General features: G+C 53.1%; 2 protein-coding genes across 2 annotated transcripts in view; one reads left to right on the top strand and one right to left on the bottom strand.

Moving 5' to 3' along the window:
• The window catches only part of SARM1 (sterile alpha and TIR motif containing 1), a 27,203-nt gene extending 8,722 nt beyond the window's left edge, over window positions 1-18,481 (top strand). The window contains exons 4-9 of the mRNA XM_022595433.3: window positions 243-334; window positions 452-687; window positions 2,618-2,720; window positions 2,797-2,986; window positions 7,724-7,845; window positions 7,935-18,481. Coding sequence (XP_022451141.1) covers window positions 243-334; window positions 452-687; window positions 2,618-2,720; window positions 2,797-2,986; window positions 7,724-7,845; window positions 7,935-8,064 — 873 coding nt within the window. The 3' untranslated portion in view covers window positions 8,065-18,481. The remainder of the gene's footprint in view (window positions 1-242; window positions 335-451; window positions 688-2,617; window positions 2,721-2,796; window positions 2,987-7,723; window positions 7,846-7,934) is intronic.
• Window positions 12,039-18,716, bottom strand: SLC46A1 (solute carrier family 46 member 1). Its single transcript, XM_022595436.3, has 5 exons — window positions 18,483-18,716; window positions 16,240-17,092; window positions 15,028-15,111; window positions 12,734-12,890; window positions 12,039-12,200 (listed from the first exon to the last, which is right to left on the bottom strand). The coding sequence occupies exons 1-5, from the start codon at window positions 18,708-18,710 to the stop codon at window positions 12,143-12,145; spliced, it is 1,380 nt and encodes a 459-aa protein (XP_022451144.1). The 5' UTR covers window positions 18,711-18,716; the 3' UTR covers window positions 12,039-12,142.

Below are 18,716 nucleotides of genomic sequence, written 5' to 3'. Positions count from 1 at the left end.
GCTAGGGGCGCCCTGCACACAGGCGACCGCGCCCCATCCCGGCGCAGCACGCCAGCGGCACCAGGGTGGACTTTTGGGGGTGGGGAGCCTGTACTCAGTGTTTTTCGGGGTCATTCGGTTCTCATCTGGGTCCCATCCGCCTCCCCTACCGCCATCTCCAGGTCCCTGCTCTTGATCTTGTGCTGGGTGGGGTGCAAATGCTGAGGATGGGAGCCTTTCCTTACATCTGACCCCTCCTCCAGGAGCAGCAGGTGGATGGAGACCTGCTTCTGCGGCTCACGGATGAGGAACTCCAGACCGACCTGGGCATGAAGTCAGGCCTCACTCGCAAGAGGTACGGAGCCTCCAGCCCGCATACTCCCCCGCCCCGGGCAGGTCTGACTAAACGCCCCCTCCACCTCTAGCCAGTGCCCAGTCAAGATCTCAGCATCCTCTCCTCCCTTGGGTGCAGATTCTTTAGGGAGCTCACGGAGCTCAAGACCTTCGCCAACTATGCTACATGCGACCGCAGCAACCTGGCTGACTGGCTGGGCAGCCTGGACCCGCGCTTCCGTCAATACACGTATGGCCTGGTCAGCTGCGGCCTGGACCGCTCCCTGCTGCACCGAGTGTCGGAGCAGCAGCTCCTGGAGGACTGCGGCATCCACCTGGGCGTGCACCGCGCCCGCATCCTCACGGCCGCCAGAGGTCAGCCTGCCCACCTGGGCCCCTAGCCCTGCCCCTGCCCCTGCCCTGGAGGGGTGAGGGGAGACACATGGGGGGGCGCTCAGAGCCTCCCTGCGGGTTGATTGAGCGCGTAGGCTGTGCTGCACTGGGCTCTGAGGATAAAGATGAATATGTTGCACTTTGCCCTCAAGAAGTTCCCAGTCTGAGGAGGGTAGGAGGGTGGGAGGAAGGCAGATGTATAAACAGGCACGTGGCTGCAGGAGCTGGCATGCCCAGGACTCCAGTGGGAACCTAGAGGAAGCACCACCTACCCTGTCCACCCAGGCCTAGGCTTTGGAGAGGGGAGGATGCCTGACCAGGTCTTGAAGGACGTGTTGGGGGTGGGGAAAAGAGTGGTGGCAGCAGGAAGAGCAGCCCAGGCAGAGGGAGCCGTACATGCAAGTGTGGAGGTGAGACAGCATGGAGGCTGGGTACAGGGGATGTGGGCGAGAAGACAGAGGGCTTATCCTGTTAGTCCACAGCTGACAAAGTATGGGTGCTTTAGGGAGGTCGTGAGAGCAGAGTGGATCCTAGGGCTCTAGCAGCCCTCTTGATTTATTAATTTAATTTACTAATTTACTATTTGGCTGACATTTATTGTCAATTACTAGAGGCCAGGTCCTGATTAAGTTTTTAACAGATATTATCTCATTAATCTCTACATCCATTCTGTGCAGTGGGTGTTTGTTTTTTTAAAGTCAGCTTTTAAAACTTTTTAAAGAATAGAAGTGGTATAATTTAACTTAAAAGTGTCCAGTTTGAGCAGTTTTGAATGTATACCCCTGTGTAATCATAATCAAAGATAAAGGACAGTTCCATCATGGGGGTTAATTTTACAGGTGATGAAACTGAGATTTAAATTCATCTTGTAAGGTTATAAGTCATTAAATGACAGAACTGGGATCTCAACCTCTGCCTTTATACCTCGTAAAGAGACAAACGTTGTCTGTGACTGTTGTCTGAATATTATAAGATGGGTTCTTTTCATGCGTGCGTGCATTCAATAAGTATGTACTAAGCTCCCACAGGGGACAAGGGACTGGGCTTTGGCCCCATTCTTTTGCTTCAACCAAAGCAGATTAACTTCTATCATTTTTACATTGCAGCTCCCAATAAATCCCCAAGATTTACTTTTTTAAAAACAAGAGGGTGCTACCGCAAAAATAGCTTACAAACATCTCCTGTAGGGAGTAGGGAGCCATGCACAGTTTTGAAGTGGGGGCAATGACACACTCAGATTTGGATTTTAAGCAGAGCTCTCTGGTGCCTGCGGCAAAAAGGTTAGACTGGGCAGGTGTGGATCTGGAGAGACCACTGAGGACGCTGGAGTTGGGGGCCTGGACACAGGGACGGCCCTGAGGCTAGAGTCCAGGATGTTAGTAGGTAGAATCCACAGAGCACGGTGCCTGACCCTGAGCATTGAATGTCAGCTCCATGAGGGCAGGGTTTGTTTTGTTCATTGCTGTATCCCAAGCACTAAGAATACTGCCTGGCACACAGAAAGCACTTAGTAAATATTTGTTGAATGAATGAATGAGAGGCAGGAGTTGAGGCTGATACCCAGGTTTCTGGCTTTGGTGGGAGACTAGGAAGAAGTGGGGTCTGGGGAGGATTTGGGATGGGTTGGGTTTGGAGTACCCATGGGCAGCTGGCTGTGCAGGTCTGGAGCTCTAGAGAGAGGGCAGTGCTGGAGGTGTCCCCAGAACACAATGCCTGCCTCCTGAGAGGGCCTCACTGATAGTTTGCAGCCTGCCTTCCTGTAGGCCCCATCTCTCCACCTCTCTGACCCTTTTTGGAGCAAGCCACCCTGCCTGGGCTGGGCTGAGAGGGCTGGGTATGCAGGAGATTATGTACCTCGTGGTGAATGATGGGGAAGGCCCACCCTCACCAAGCCGTCCCTTGTCTGCTTCAGAAATGCTACATTCCCCTCTGCCCTGCACCGGCTGCAAGCCCTGCGGGGACACTCCAGACGTCTTCATCAGCTACCGCCGGAACTCAGGCTCCCAGCTCGCCAGGTGAGGAGGGGCGGACAGGCAGGCTGCCTGGGGCCTTGTGGGGAGGCCACGGCAGTGACACAGGACCTCTCTGCAGCCTCCTGAAGGTGCACCTGCAGCTGCACGGCTTCAGTGTCTTCATTGATGTGGAGAAGCTGGAAGCGGGCAAGTTCGAGGACAAGCTCATTCAGAGTATCATGGGTGCCCGCAATTTTGTGCTGGTTTTGTCGGCTGGGGCTCTGGACAAGTGCATGCAGGACCACGACTGCAAGGACTGGGTGCACAAGGTAAGTGCTGGCCTCTGTGGTCCCAGCATTGGCCTGTCGCCCAGGGCACAAGGTCCCCGTTTCATTCTTTCTCACCTGCATATACTCCAGCAACCTCCATAGCCCAGCTGGAAGTCAGGAGCCATGGCTCTGACTGTAATAGGACTTGAGCAACTCACTTAGGTTCTCCGAGCCCCAGTTTTCTCATCTACAAAATGGGGGTAACTTACCTGTCCTGTTCACCTCGTAGAATTGTTGTGAGGGTCAGAGAAGGATGAACACGCTTTGAAAAATAACCTCTGTGAGGGAAGGGGGGCAGGAGAGCATAGTGACAGGCACAGTGGAATGGTTAAGAGCTGTGAGTTTAAATCCTGGCTCTGGCTTTGGGCAAGTTACTTAACCCTAATGAGCTTCATGTTTATCACTGGAAAGCGGGATAGTTATAGTACCTAACTCCCTAGGGTATTGTTAGGCAGATTAAAAGAGGTAAAATTTGTGAAGTGCTTAGCAGAATGCCTGGCACATAAGAACTGCTGTATGATAGCAGCAATGACTATTATTAATATAATTTTTGTGAGTACTACCACTGTTTAATTCCCCATTGTATCCCGAGTGCCTAACGCATAGTAAAAACTTATTGGGAACTTGTAGAATGGATGGATGGATCTGTATCACATCTGTAGGTTATTAATCATTACTCGTTAGTCAGCAGGAATTGGGGCCAGGGCAAAGGGAAGCAGTTGTCATATGGATAGGGCCCTTGTCCTAAAGCAGCTAAGGAGACAAAGATATGCCCAGAATGACTAGATCATACATAAATTGGTGTCAACGTAAAGCCAGGTAGGCGAACCTCTTACTTGCTATAAGAATATGGAGAAAGGAAAAAAACATCAAGGGCTGGAATAACCCGGGGAGGCTTCGTGAAGGAAGCAGAACTTGAGAAGAGTCTTAAGAGTTTAGGCCAGCGGAAGAGAAGGCATCTCAGGCAGGGCAACAGCAGGAGCAAAGAAGAAAAGTAGGCATGAGGGGCTTCCCTGGTGGCACAGTGGTTGAGAGTCCACCTGCCAATGCGGGGGACGCGGGTTCGTGCCCCGGTCTGGGAAGATCCCACATGCCGCGGAGCAGCTAGGCCCGTGAGCCATGGCCGCTGAGCCTGCGCGTCCGGAGCCTGTGCTCCGCAACGGGAGAGGCCACAGCAGTGAGAGGCCCGCGTACCGCAAAAAAAAAAAAAGTAGGCATGAGAAGGGTGCCAGAAACCTGCATTATCACTGGTATTGCCTTCTCCATTTTACGGATGAAGAAACCAAGGCTCGGAGAAGTAGAATAATTTTTCCCATGGCCACACTGCCCGGGCAGAAATCAGAACTGGGCTTTGAACTCCTCCTGTCTATCTGACTCCAAAGCCCATGCACTTTCTTAAGATCCAGCTTTGTCCTATGACTCAGATCTGAAGGGTGGGAGGGGAGGTGGTGAGATAGGATTGGAATCAGCTGACACCAGAGTGACTGCATCTTTTCCCAACTCCGAGTTCAGTGATGTCACGCCAGTAGCTTGAAATCAGCCATGGTGGGAGTAGTTACCCTAAAGAAATTGGTAAAAACTACAAATCAGGATTTTATTTGTTTGGTTGTTTTTTTTCCCCCTCTGGAGAGCTAGTTGTTAAACATGTACCAGCACACCACTGGCTGGATAAGAACTAAGAAACCAGGTTATGGGGTTCCTAAAGGCAGGGAGAAGACCTGTGCTGAAAGCACTGGCAAAAGGGATCCCGTGAGGGCAGTGACGCCATACCAGTGGGTTTTAGGGAGAAGGCTCTGCACTAGGGTGCAGCCCACATTGACAGCGGGGAAGAGGGTCAGGCCCCAGAGGCCATGTAGGAGGGTCTGAATACTGGGTTTGGTTTGGGGAGGGGATGCTGGGTCAGAGAGACACCCTGGAGGATCATGGCTTAGAGCAGGTGGCAGGCGGCCTTCTGAGAGAAAGAGAGGAGTGTCTGTGAGCTCCGTTGAGAGCTCAGACCTTGCCTTGTTCATGCTGCATCCCTGATGCCTAAAACCATGCATGGTACAAAGTAGGCTCTTGAAGAGTTTTTAGAATAATTGAATCAATGATTAAATAGATGAGTGATTCTGATGAAGCTGAGATGACTGGGAGAAACATACGTATCTACTAGGTTTACTAGGTCAGACTGGCCAGCCTCTGAATCGGTACAGTGAGCAGTGTGCTGTCTTTGCTTCTGTGTAATTCTGGATGAAACAAATGTCTAAAGGTTCCCACATAAGTTGCTGCAGGGCCAGAATTCATCCAAGTGCTCAGCAGAGAGGCAGAGGGCTTGGCTGATATAGCCTTGGACTTGGAATCTGAATGCTTGAGTCAGAGACCTGGCCCTCTCCTGGGCTGGGCACGTATGTGACTTGGGAGCAAGTCCCTCCCCTTCGCTGGGCTTCCTTCTTCTCAGTTGTAAAATGGAGAGGTGCCCCAGAAGCCAATCAGGGTTGAAGTTATGCAGATTCCTTCCCCAGGAAGGCTCTGCTCCACGAGGGCGCCTGGCGTCCATCACTGTCCCAGCCAACTGCAAGGAGGGAGGAGCGGGCAGGTGGTGGAAGCCTTTGCCTTGGACCAGTCCCAAAGGCTCCATCATCCCTCCTTGGTTGTTTTTAGTACTGAATTGCCTCTGGTTTTAAAACTGCTTTCCTCAAAGCCACATTTAGTGGGTAATCAATATGGAAAACCACAAGTGAACTGCACTCAAAAAGTCCAATCCTTGTGGTACCCCCTTGAAAGGAAAAAAACATTCAATAAGCACTTACCAGAGCACCCATTAATAGCAATATCCTCAGAACAACCTAGTGAGGTAAGTTTTATTATCCCCACTTTACAGAGGAGGAAGTAATAACACTTGTTATTTATTTAAAGCATACACTGCATGCTAGTCGCTAGTCTAACCACTTGCCATGGGATAGCACAGTTATTTCTCCCAGCAATCCTGCAAGATAGGGACTATCATTAACTCTATTTTAGAAATTAGAAAACAGAGGCTTTGAGAGCCTGTTGTTTTTGCCTCAAATGACAGAGCCTGTGTCAGAGACTTGATGTGAACCCAGATCTGATGATTCCAGAGCGTAACCCCTAAATGCTATGCTGTCTCATTCATTCATTCAGCCAGTCCGCTGTTAAGTATTTAGCAAAGGCAGACTACGGGCAAGGTTTGTGAAAGATCCTGAGATACAAGTTGAGTGAAACCTGGACATGGTTCCCGCCTTTATGTCTGGTGGGGAAGCAGGTATTAAGGAAATTAGTCATTAGTGAATTTAAATTTGTAAGTGTAGCATGTGATGCGGAGCCTATGAGAACCTATAACAGGGGATCTGACCTGGTCAGGAAGTGAGGGAAGACTTCCCTAGGAAAGTTGATTGAGCTCAGATCAGAAAAATGAGTTGGTATTAGCTAGGTGAAACGGCAGGGAAGAGTGTTCTAGTCAGAGGAAGCAGCATGTGCAAAGGCCCTGTGGAGGGAGGGAGGTAGCAAATCTAAGGGACTGCAAGGTCTGTGTGGCTGGGAGGACAGTGCAGGGATAGAGTTTGAGAAGTGAGCTGTGGCCAACCGCACAGAGCCTTGAACTTTATTCAAAGAGCCATGTAGAGTCGTGAAGTTTTAAGTAGGGGGGGGTGGTGACATGATCAGATGTGCATTTTGCAAAGAGTAGCTAGGTGAAGGGGCAACATGGAGAATGAATTAGAGGAGGCAAGAATGGATGAGAAGAGACCCGGTAGGGGCTAATGGTAATACGGGGTTGGCTGGTGGGGATGGAAGTGGAGAAAAATGAGAGGACTTGAGAAATAAATAAGGACTACAACTGGCAGGGCTCAGGGTGGATCAGTTTGGATGCAGGGGGTGTGATGTACTTCTTGACACCAAATCTGTGTGGGCTTTTTCCCATACCAACAACCAGTTCTCCATTTCACCAGCACCAGCTGGCTGTCCCACAATTCAATTCAGTTCTGACACTAACTACCCACTGGGAGCCAGTGTCAGACTCCATGGTTTAAGGGATCAGTCTCACAAGTCGGCCCTCACTTCAGACCCAGTCGCAAGGCCCAGGCCACCTGCACTGCTGACTGACTCAGCTACAAATGCAGGGGTTCCTATGACCACCCCCCTCAGGTTCAATAATTTGTTAGAATGGCATGCAGAATTCAGGAAAGCACTTTACTTAACTATTACTGGTTCGTTTTAAAAGATACAACTCAGGAACATCCAAATGGAAGAGATGCACAGGGCAAAGGAAGCGGGGGTGGGAGCGTGGGCAGGGCTTCCATGCCCTCTCCGGGCCACTCTCTCCACACCTAGATGTGTTCACCAACCTACCAGTCCTTAGGGGTCTTATGGAGGTCTCATTATGTAGGTGTGATTAAGTCATTGGTGAGTGAACTCAGTCTCCAGCCCTTCTCCCCTCCCTGGAGGTGAGGGGGGCACTGAAAGTTCCAACCCTCTAATCACAGCTTAGTCTCCCTGGCCACCAGCCCCCATCCTGAAGCTATTCGGCACAGCCCCACCCCCCAGGTCATGCGAGAGGGCTTTAGGAGCTCTGTACCGAGAACCTGGAACAAAGGGCAAATGTAGATTTATCATACCACAGGGGATGAGGGAGAAGTCAACGTGGACTTCACGGCCAACATCCCCCCTTGGGCTCAGCCTGGCCCCGAGGTCCCTGGATGGGGCCCCACGTGTCCTCCTTTTCCCCTCTTCTTCCTCTAGGAGATTGTGACTGCTTTGAACTGTGGCAAGAACATCGTGCCCATCATTGATGGATTCCAGTGGCCAGAGCCCCAGGCCCTGCCCGAGGACATGCAGGCTGTGCTCACCTTCAATGGCATCAAGTGAGGAGGGGGCGGGGCGGGTGACACAGGCCCCCAGCCAGCAGCTCCCTCTGCCCAGCCCTCTGACCCACCAGCCTCTGCACCCACAGGTGGTCCCACGAGTACCAGGAGGCCACCATCGAGAAGATCATCCGCTTCCTGCAGGGCCGCGCCTCCCGGGACTCATCTGTGGGCTCTGACACCAGTTTGGAGGGTGCTGCACCCCTGGGCCCCGCTTAACCAGTCCCTAATTCCCAAGCCCTGCCGTGACCCCCCATTTCCATCATCCCCCCAATGGACCAGCTCCTCAATCCGGCTTCCCTGGGCTGAGACAGCCTGGGCTCTTCTCAGGAAATGGCTCTCTGCCTCCCCCGACCCTCACCGTCCACCTCACACCCGGCTTCCTCAGTATCTGGAAAGGGAAGGGAAGCCAGGCATTGGGGGTGCTAAGACCTCCCCTAGCCCCTGCCCCCAGGTCCTGTCTCGGGCGTGGGAGGGTCACTGCTCAGCTCTGGAGACTGGAGAATGAGGGTGTGCTGCATGCTAACCCCTCTCCTGCCCTGCCAGCAGCCAACCTGAGTAGAGTGAAGGCACGCAGCCTCGGGCAGGGCTCAGTGCAATGGCCAACCCTCCCCACCAAGCAAGGGCTTGGGCCCGGGAGCCAGCTGGGGATGAGAGGCTAGCCATGGCTCTCCGCCGAGACTGCGCCTGGCCCCGGGGCTCACCGGTTCCTGCCATCCTGTGGCCTTGCGCTGTAACCACTCAGTGCCCTTAGCTGGCCTGGTCTGGTCCCAGGTCCACTGCCAGCCTTCCTGATGTGCATCCTCCTTTGCCGCATCTGGGCTCAGGGTGAGACTGAGCCGGCCCTCGCTCTGGCTGGTCTGCAGCCGTGGCCTGCGCTCACCGGTGCACGGGAGCCCCCTGCTTGAGGCTGAGCAGGGGACGCTGCCCCTCGAAGAGCAGTTAGCCACCCTACCTGGCCTTGGTGCTGTGCGCCACGCCTCTGCCCAGCGTGGCCCAGCTCCCTTCCTCAGCCCCTCACCCGTCCAAGGCTGCCCCCGCACTGGCTCAGGGGGAGCTGGGGCGAGGCAGCCCCCCTGTGGCAGCAGCAGTAGCCTGGGCAGAACCTGTAGCTCCCTGGGAAGAGGCAAGATCCTGAAGAAGGGCATGGGGTGCATTCGAATCACCTGGGAATTTTGTTAAAATCCCATTCAGGACACCTGGGGTGGGGCCCGAGTTCCTGCATTTCTCACAAACTCCCACCTGGGCTGAAGCTGGTGATCAGGGAATGATACCTTAGGAAGCAAGACTGAAACACAAATGCCTCACAAATGTTTGCCATTTCCCTGACACTTCACTCCATGGTCTCTAATCATCAGAGCAGCCTTACCTGGTATTATCTCCATCTTACAGAGAAGGAATTGAATGTCGTGCCCAGTTTCCCAAGTCACCAGTGGCAGCCCCAGGATGCAGACCTGGCCTCCTGGCGCTCAGTCTACCGCCGGGGGGGACTGAAAATCATCCTGGAGGCTGCACCCTGGGCAGGGCTGTTGCTCCACAGATGGCTGGCTTCCCTCTTGCCCCAAAGAATCTAGCCGTGGGGGGACAGGCTTTCACAACAGAAGGCTGACTCAGGGGCTGTAAAGAAATAACCGAGCAGGAGTGTCCCTCGGCCCCTTCCTCCACCAGGGTAGGAGAGCAAGAAAGCATCCTCCTTCCAGTAAATGCAGGCTCCAGCTAATGGGCTCAGCGGGCACCTGCCCTGCCCCTCCCCTCCCCTCCTGAGGGCAGTGGGTTCACACCTGAAGGCTGGCTCAGCTCCCAGAGCCACCTCCTGCAGGTGCTGGCCAGGGCCCTCGGAGCTCTTGGGCCACATCGTCAGAAAGTCAAAGGTCTCGCTCCAGGCTTGGAACTCCTTCCTTCCACTCGCCTCCCTGTCAAAGATACTGCCTCTAGCCGGTCCTCTGACTGCACTTGACCCTTTTCCTTCTTGCCACATGAATGCCCACCGGTGCCCTGGATACGACGGTGACTGAGGCAGACTGGATGTTGCCTTCAAGAGCAGAGACAATAACAATACAGTGTGATGAGTCTCCTCCAGGGGAAGCCTTCTGTCTTTTTGTCCCCAATCAGTCCCACTCCCTCCTGAGGTCCCTCATGGGCAGTACTCAGAGAGGTTGCCCAGCACTGTTTGTTTTTCTGTTTGGCACACTCTCTACTGCTGCCTCCCTCCTGTCTCTCTGAGGAATCACAGCCCAGCCTCCGGGCCCCACCGGAGCAGCTGAAGTGACGAGCCTCCCCTGGCCAGGCCAGTGTGTTCAGGGGCCAGCCTCCCCGGCCGTAACAAACACTGCCCAGATCGCAGCCAGGGCAGGCACCCTGGCCCGCACCTTCCACCTAGGCGTGGTCTCACAGGGCCGGTCCTGAGACAAAGAGCTGAGAAACAGCCTTTCACCACCCACCCCCCAGCCTGCTCTGACATTGCAGCCTGGTCTGCGGGGTCAGGGTTTTCTGCTTGGCTGGGCTGTAGCTGCTGCTCCCAGGTCGGGGCTGAGTCAGCCTCACCCCACCCCTCTCCAAGACCAAGAATTGCTCATGACCGACCAAGAAACACTCAAAAGTCAAAAGTCCAGCTCCAACTCATTTATCCTTCCCCTAGGTCCATGAATAGAGGCATTCATTCCATTCTAGAATGTATGAGACAGGAAGGATCTTAAAACAGTATTTAATCTAGTGTTTCCTAACTTGTCCAACCATGATCAGACAATTAGAGGCATTGCTGATCTAACCCTTCATAGAGGGCCTTGCTCAAGGCCACACACGAACCAGAGGCAATGCCCGGAGTAGAGCCTGGGCCTGAGGCCAGCCCAGAGCCTTTTTCCTACCACCCTCACTGCTGGGACAGTCAGTGGAGGGGGCCTCTCCTTGCTTGATCTCCCAATGACAGGGGACAGTGAGATGGTAATCTGGAAACAGGCCCAGGCTACAGAGGGCCACAGCTGACCCTAGTTTTCCCTGGGCCACGTTTTACCTGCGTGATTTCTAGCCAGAAAACTGGCTAGCAGGGCAGGTGAGAGAGAATGAGGGTAGAAATACCAGCAGGGGGCCATGCCCTGTGGCCAATTCTGTTTTGAAGAGTCAAGTGTCATCTGATTTGTTTGGGGGCCTATGGCCCTCATCAAAGCCAGTGCCTTAATACCAAATCCCATTCTGCCTTTCAACTTCAGGTCCAGGCTTTCCTAACGCCCTAGAAATGGGCCCCTCATTCTCTGGGGAGTCGGGCCCATCTCCAGGTTCCTGTTGAGCTACAGATGCTCGAGGGATGGTGTCAGCACATGGCCCTGCTGAAATGCCCAGCAATGGGAGGTGTTAGAGGGCTGAGTGGTAACAAAAACTGATTCTGCTTGGTTTGGTGTAGCCAGGAAGACCAGAGCAAGGTGTCTTCAGGGAGTAGATCTCTGACCCTGAGAAATGAGCGGCCAGGGCTCTGCCCGGAGCTTCTCTGCTGACCTGATGCAAGCGTGGCAGCCCTTCGCCTCCCAGCAGCTCCGGAGAAGAGAATGGGCAGTCAGATGAGGACTGAGCTGGCCACGCCCAGTACCAATCCCATGGCAACTCAGAGGCCCCTGTCCCTTCCAGCAGCCACTGCTGTCTGACCTACAGTGGGCAAACTAGGAACAGGAAAACAGAAGGCCCCACAGCCCAATGCCTTGGGGGCCGGAAGGTTCATTCCAGGGTGATTATACAAACTTATTATGATTGGCACTGCTAAGCCCAGGGGATTGATTCCCACGCAGACATAGCAGCACTCTCCCTCCAGGTGGCACCAAGTCCCTCCCACAACCCTCCCTTCCCCCAGAGCTGGCACTGACCAGTGGTACCATATTCATCACTAAGGAGTGACTGGTAGCTGCTTGGCCGTGAACTGAGCACGGTGAGCTGCACAGTTTGGGTTGGAAGCAGAGGTGCTGCCCTCATGCTTCAACTGGTCCCTCCATCAGGACCTCTCCTCTCCCCTGGAGGGTTCTATGTGATTGATGGACTAAAGGGTTTAACAGATCCCTGTTCCAAATGGCTCCCACACCACCTGCCCTGAGTGGGACTGTCTGGGTTACAATTCCAGATCCTAGAATCACAGGCAGGCACGGCGTGGATGAGGTGGGGGCCTTGGTCTAGCTTGACCACCTGGTCCAAGGTGAACACTGCCCTTTGAGGGGAGCTGCCGCTGCTGCTGAGGACTGGGACCCAGAGGCATATACTTCCAGCTGGTTGGCGTTCACGTTGCTCCTCTCGCCCCCTGCCCTCTGGTCCAGGCAGATCAGGGGCTCTGGGAAAACTGCTGGAATTCAGGGCAATGATTAGCCCTTTCCAGTATCCTGTGAGAGACCAGAGAGAGAGAGTTCAGATTTAACACGGGGGGACCCTCAACTCCTGGAGAAGTGACACAGGCTTTATCGGATGGGCTGGTCCAGGTATCCCCCTCCCCAAGCTGAGAGGTGGAAGACAATGTCCAGAGACAGAGGGCTCTGGGGGAAGAAACAAGTGGGTCAGGTTAGCGTGTGGCCTGGTCACAACTAGCCAAGGAAGCTCTCCAGGCTTCCCTTTAGGACATTTCTGCCACCGTAGTTCCATCTGTAAAATGGGAATGGAGGGGGATGAGGGGAACTGGGTGCGAGAACATAGCCTTGCGAAGAAGCACTGTGAGCCTGACCCTTCCCCTACCGCCTCTGCCTTGCTACCGGGGAATCGCTCCCAGACGATTAGGCAACCATCTGCAAGGGGAGAGGCAGGCTGGGACTTCCCGCAGGGGAAGAGCTCCAGGACTGAGGAGGTTGGAAGGAGGAGGAAGCAGAGGATAACTTTAGGGTGAAGGGGTCCATTTTGAGCCTGGGTCAGGGCCCTGCATTACCCAATCAGGACGGCCGGGATGAAGAGGAGGCCAGCTCCCAGAAGGAAAGGGAAGCCCTTCATGAAGTTCAGGGTGGCTGGGTAGAGCGAGTTGAAGATGCCGGAGGCTGTCAGCATAGCCAAGCCATTCACACAGGCCACAGCAGAAAAGAGAGCGCCTGTGAAGAAATAAATAGCACACTCAGGAATTTGAAAGACCTAAATGCAAACCCTGACACCACTACCTCGCAGCTGTGTGACCTGGAGCGAGTCACTTAACCTCTCTGAGTGTCACCTTCCTCAGCTATGACTCCTACATCATGTGTTGTGATAAGGCTTCGATGAGGTCATGCATGGAAAGCACCTGTGCTACAAAACAAATGGCTGTTATTAAATCTCTATATTACAAGTACATGTGATATCTCCTAGCAAAAGTCTGATAAAGTCTGATAAAATGGTTTTAGGTTTATCCCCTTTGGAATCATCTCCTCTTTAGGATAAATTTCTGGGCTATTTCTCAGTTTCAACACTTGTCAGCTGTGTGATCCCCGAATAAGACACTTATCTTTCTGGGCTTCTGTCCCCCTTCTGTTAAATAAGGATAATACCTTTCATAGATTGTTGGTAACACTATAATCGCATGTAATGCACCTATCACAGGGCCTGGCCCCCTGAAGGCAGTCAGTTAGTAAGAGCTGTTCTTTTCTCCTGTTCCCCTTGGCATCTCTGGGCACAGTGAAGGTGTTAGAAAAATGCTTATTGAGTGAATGAATGAAGGCACATGGGTTCTGAGGATAACAGAACCCATGGTGGGCTATACATGGCACCAGAGTCTCTGCCATCACCAGATCCTACTTCCAGGGCAGATGGGAAAAAGTGGATGAGCTACATGTTTCCGGATTGGGATCTAAAGACCAAGAGGCCTGATAAGCTATTCTTTATAGATATGACAGCATGGAACTTCCCTGCTGTCACAGTGGTTAAGAATCCACCTGCCAATGCAGGAGACACAGGTTCGAACCCTGGTCCGGAATATCCCACATGCCACAAGGCAACTAAGCCCACGAGCCACAACTACTGAAGCCCACTCGCCTAGAGCCCGTGCTCCGCAACAAGAGAAGCCACTGCAATGAGAAGCCCACGCACGGCAACGAAGAGTAGCCCTCGCTCACCACAACTAGAGAAAAGCCTGCGCGCAGCAAGGAAGACCCAACGCAGCCAAAAATTTTAAAATAAATAGAATCGATATGCCAGCAGAACACAAATTTTGCAAAATAATCAACAGCCCAACGGAAGTTGAGATTAAACTATCAGACTGTCAGAGCTCGAAGGGCCTACAGACGTCATCAAGAGCTATTCACGGGACTTCCCTGGTGGCGCAGTGGTTAAGAATCCACCTGCCAATGCAGGGGACACGGGTTCAAGCCCTGGTCCGGGAAGATCCCACATGCCGCGGAGCAACTAAGCCTGCGCACCACAACTACTGAGCCTGCACTCAAGAGCCTGCGAGCCACAACTACTGAGCCCTCGTGCCACAACTACTGAAGGCTGTGCACCTAGAGTCTGTGCTCCGTAACAAGAGAAGCCACCGCAATGAGAAGCCTGAACACCGCAACGAAGAGTAGCCCCCACTCGCCACAACTAGAGAAAGCCCACGTGCAGCAACGAATATCCAATGCAGCCAAAAATAAATTGATTAATTAATTAAATTAAAAAAACTATAAAAGAACCCCTCCCCGCCCCACACACAAAAAAAGAGCAATTCACATGTGTTACAGATGAGGAAACAGGCCCAGATCACAGAGCCAGGACTAAAATCCAGATTCCCAGACCTGCTGCTCTTAGAAAGAGACCTGGGTGTGCATCCTAGTTCCACCACTTACTGAGTGACCTCAGGTGAATCAATTTAACCCTCTGGGCCTCTGCTTCATCTGCCATGTGGAGACAGTGAAACCTACATCACAAAGTTGGACACTCTGACCCCAGGGAAGCAGGGAACTCTGGCATCGTCACATCCATTTTACAGATGGAAAAGGTGAAGTCTGGAAACAGTAAATCCTCTGCTTGGCTTATGCAAAAGAACATAATCGTATGCTGCTGACTGCAAATTCCAACGCTGTGGTCTGAAAATCCAAATCGCTGTGGTTCTCTGCCAGCCCTGGGCACTGTGACAGCAACGCAGTTGTCTTGGCTACTTATTTCTCCAGGGTGGGAGGGAGGAAGGTAAGCTGCCTCCTGGTCCGTGGCTACCCTCTGCGCAGTTCAGGAAACACTGGGCATGAGGAGCCAGACACAGGCTCACACCCTGATACTCACCCTGCTCTGACTCTCTCACCAGCCTGGAGAGTTTGGCCCGGATGACAGGCGTGACGACCAACGACAGGAAGAGGAGCCCGTACCCTGTGAGGAAAGAAACAATCATCAAGGAAATGGGCTTGGGGAGAGGGGTGCCCAAGTGAGATGTAGCAGAGGTCCTGTACCTACCCCATGAGGGACTCGGATTGGACACAGGAAGAACATCCCTGATGGGGAAGGAGACAATGATGGGGCACAGCAAGCACACAGTAAATGCAAGTTCCTTTTCCCTTGACATTTAGTTACTCACAGGCTTACACTGTTTCCTTCGTAACCATTTCTCTCCCTTGTGCAACTGTTACCTCCTCAACAAAAACTGCAAACTGCTAAAAAACAGTGGTGCCTGTGAAGTGCATTCACGATGAGGCCCCCCAGGGCCCCTTCAGGGGAAAGGCCCCCAAATCCCAGAGCAATGACAGTGTCTTCATCATCTCTGCACCCCCGAAGGCGTTGAGCCCAGCACCGAGGCCATGGATGATGCTGTGGGCAGGAGAAAAAGGTACCTGGTCCCCGTCAGCACTGTCCAGGCGAGCGGCCACATTAGGAAATCTGTGATTACAGAATGGCTGACTGTACACATTTTAGGGCTCTATTAAAATAAATCTGTCCATTCAGGAAAGTTAACTTCCTCATTCGCAGCTGCCCCCTCCCACCAAAAAAAAAAAAAAAGAAAGAAAGAAAGAAAAGAAGAACTAACAGAAGCAGGAATTTGATAGCTGCAGTCTGAGAAGACTGGCTTTTTTAAAAACCCAAAGAAGCTGACCAAGGATATTTGAGATAGGTCCTGTGATTCTTATCAGAGAAGTGAGTATTAAGGCATTAATGGCTTGGACTTTGCTTAAGAGCACCAGGAATATAGGCTGTGGGAGGCCAAGGAGTGGAGCAATTAGTGTAAGAGCAATATTTTTGTCTTTGGCTCTATCTTACTAACAATATTTATGGTTGGTAATGTAAATGAATCACTTTGGCTATTGAAGGTCTATATTTTCTGTATAACAAAGATGGCATTTTTATGAGGTTTCTTAGTTGTCTGTCCTCCAGTGCAGGCTAGGGGCACAGTGATGTTTCCAAAGACATGGGCATGAACTACATTTGGCGGCAGCAGGTGGCCAGTCCCCAGTTTTCACCCAGCAATTCTGCGACAAACTGTCCCTGAACCCATACACACTTTACCTGTGAACATGAGGGGTGTAATGGTAGCAAATGCAAAGACCACCATCCCCATGATGTTGAAGGCCAGACCGATCTCAGCCACCCAGGTGTCGGCCAGGCAGTACTGCAGAAGCCTCAGGCCCAGCAGGCTGGTGAGGTATGGGAGGTGCTGAGCCGCAGAACCGTAGCCAATCAGCCTAGAGTCCCAGCAGAGGGGTGTGCTAAGCTCATAGAGGGTCAGGATGTCCTGGGCCCCAAGGTGCACAGTGATCACCACGAAGATGGCCAATGAGTACAGGGCTAAGTGCTTCCTGGACTTCTCCGGGGCCTGGGTCACATAGAGCTGGACGATGGATCGGTGGTGACGGAGTGTGAAGAGCCGGGCGGGTGTCGCCTCTTTCACTGTCTCACCAAAGCAGAATGCTGCATAGAGAGTCATGGCAATCAGCAAGGCCAAGGCCAACCAGAAGGGGTTGGCATAACCCTGCTCCTGGAGCCAGTTGCCACCAATGAGACTCGCCAGCATCCCTGCCACCCCGATGCACGCTTCCAGCAGGGCCATTCGGATGGTACGGGTGCGGCTGGAGCTGACATCTGCCACGGAGGCAAAGCCAGCAGCCAGGAGGCCACTGAAATCGCCGAGGAGGGCACAAAGGATGCGGCCCAGCACGAAGTAGCCAACGTGGAGCTGCAGCTGTACCACAAAGATGGACAGCACGGTCTGGAGCAGCAGGCCGAGGGAGGCCAGCACCAGCAGCGGGCGGCGGCCCACACAGTCACTCCAGGCACCCAGCAGGGTGGACGAGAAGAGTCCCACCAGGAAGCCGCCCATGTTCATGTAGAGGGTCCAGTGGGAGGTAAGCGTCTCCACTTTCTGCGGAGGCAAGAGTCTTATTACCAGGGTGCCGTTCCTCACTCTGGGCTGCCCATCGCCCACCCCATCACCAACCTGGGAGATACAGGGATGAGGACTTTCTTTGGAGCCCTAAACCTCAGAGAATTTTAGTACAACTCTTAAAAACTGACACTGGAGGGGTATGGGAAATGGGCAAGATCCGTTCTCTTACTTTTAGCACTGTGAATGAAAACTGTTGCCTGCCGCATCGGCAAACAAAGGATGCTGCGGCCATCAAGCCCTCAGCCACTACTGCCGCCCCTGATGCTGAGCCCTGATGTAACTCAGGATGGAGACAAACAGGCTGCCGACAGCCAAGCCCTCAGCCACTGCAGCCAGCCCCAAGTACAGACCCAGGATGGGACAGAACAGGATACTGGCTCTAGAGAGCTAAGGTGCATATCAGAGGAGTGATTTCAATAAGCCCAGGCTCCTGCATCTTCCCTTACTTAGAAAAGAGCTAAATTCATTGACTTGTGGGAATTCCCTGGTGGTCCAATTTTTAGGACTTGGTGCTTTCACTGCTGGGGCTGGGTTCAATCCCTGGTTAAAAAAACTAAGAGCCCACAAGCCAGGTGGTGCAGCCAAAAAAAAAAAAAAAAAGTCCAGTAACTTGAGATGTCTGGTTTTCCTCAATTAACAGTAATCTTTTGATGTTCCAACTACCTGGTTTTTATTGCAAAACTCCTATATATCCTGGCGCCTCCCTTACTTCTTGGGAACAGTCCCTCAGAGCTATCTCAGAGACTGCCTCCTGGGCCTGAGTCCTCAGAAAGTCTGCCAAATAAAACATAATTCTCAACTTTCAGTTTGTGCTTTTTTTTTTTTTTAAATTTATTTTTGGTTGTGTTGGGTCTTCGTTGCACGGCGCAGTCTTCTCACTGTGGTGGCTTCTCTTGTTGCGGAGCACGGGCTCTAGGTGCGCGGGCTTTAGTAGTTGTGGCACGTGGGCTCAGTAGTTGTGGCTCGCAGTTTTCGCGGGCTCTAGAGCGCAGGCTCAGTAGTTGTGGCGCACGGGCTTAGCTGCTCCGCGGCATGTGGGATCTTTCCGGGCCAGGGCTCGAACCCGTGTCCCCTGCATTGGCAGGCAGATTCCCAACCACTGCGCCACCAGGGAAGTCCCTCAGTTTATGCATTTTTTTTCAGTGGACACCCTCTTTTGTTAACCCTCAAACTCGCTTTACCTAGATCAACTTGAAGCATCCCCACAACGCATTTCTCAGTCAAGCCCCAACTTTGCTCCGGCCCCGCCCACCACCTAATATCCTAACCCACTGGGCTGCCCCCAACCTTTACGCAGGCCCCGCCCACTCCGCTGCCCCCAGGGCCCGCCCCTGGCACGCTCCTCGCTTCTCCCCGCCGCCCCTACCTGCGCGGTGGGGTCCACGCTATGGTTGGTGCAGCTGCCCCTGTCACGAGTGCCGTTGTAGCCAAGGTCGGCACTGAAGCGGTGCCACAGGTACTGCGTGGTGACCGGGCCCTGCAGCACCAAGGCGAAGTTGGCAAGGAAGATGAGAGGCTCCACGCAGCCGCGGCACAGCACGGGCCCGGCGGGCCAGGCGCGGGGCTCGCCCCGGGAGTTCGCGCGTCCCTCCATGCTGAG

Source organism: Delphinapterus leucas, chromosome 19 (assembly GCF_059928025.1).
Source record: "Delphinapterus leucas isolate spDelLeu-1000000601 "Yukka" chromosome 19, BTC_Dleu_Yukka2, whole genome shotgun sequence".
Classification (NCBI taxonomy): domain Eukaryota; kingdom Metazoa; phylum Chordata; class Mammalia; order Artiodactyla; family Monodontidae; genus Delphinapterus; species Delphinapterus leucas.
The sequence above is the reverse complement of the archived record's forward strand: the minus strand, read 5'-3'. Positions and strand labels throughout refer to the sequence as shown.

What these genes read in the sequence shown, in the direction of transcription:
- SLC46A1 (XM_022595436.3), bottom strand. Translation starts at nt 18,710, where the DNA reads ATGGAGGGACGCGCGAACTCCCGGGGCGAGCCCCGCGCCTGGCCCGCC. An exon ending in GCGTGGACCCCACCGCGCAG is followed by an intron (nt 17,093 to 18,482) that starts GTAGGGGCGGCG and finishes TTGCCTCCGCAG; the next exon opens with AAAGTGGAGACGCTTACCTC. An exon ending in ATCCCGGCCGTCCTGATTGG is followed by an intron (nt 12,201 to 12,733) that starts GTAATGCAGGGC and finishes GGTCTCTCACAG; the next exon opens with GATACTGGAAAGGGCTAATC.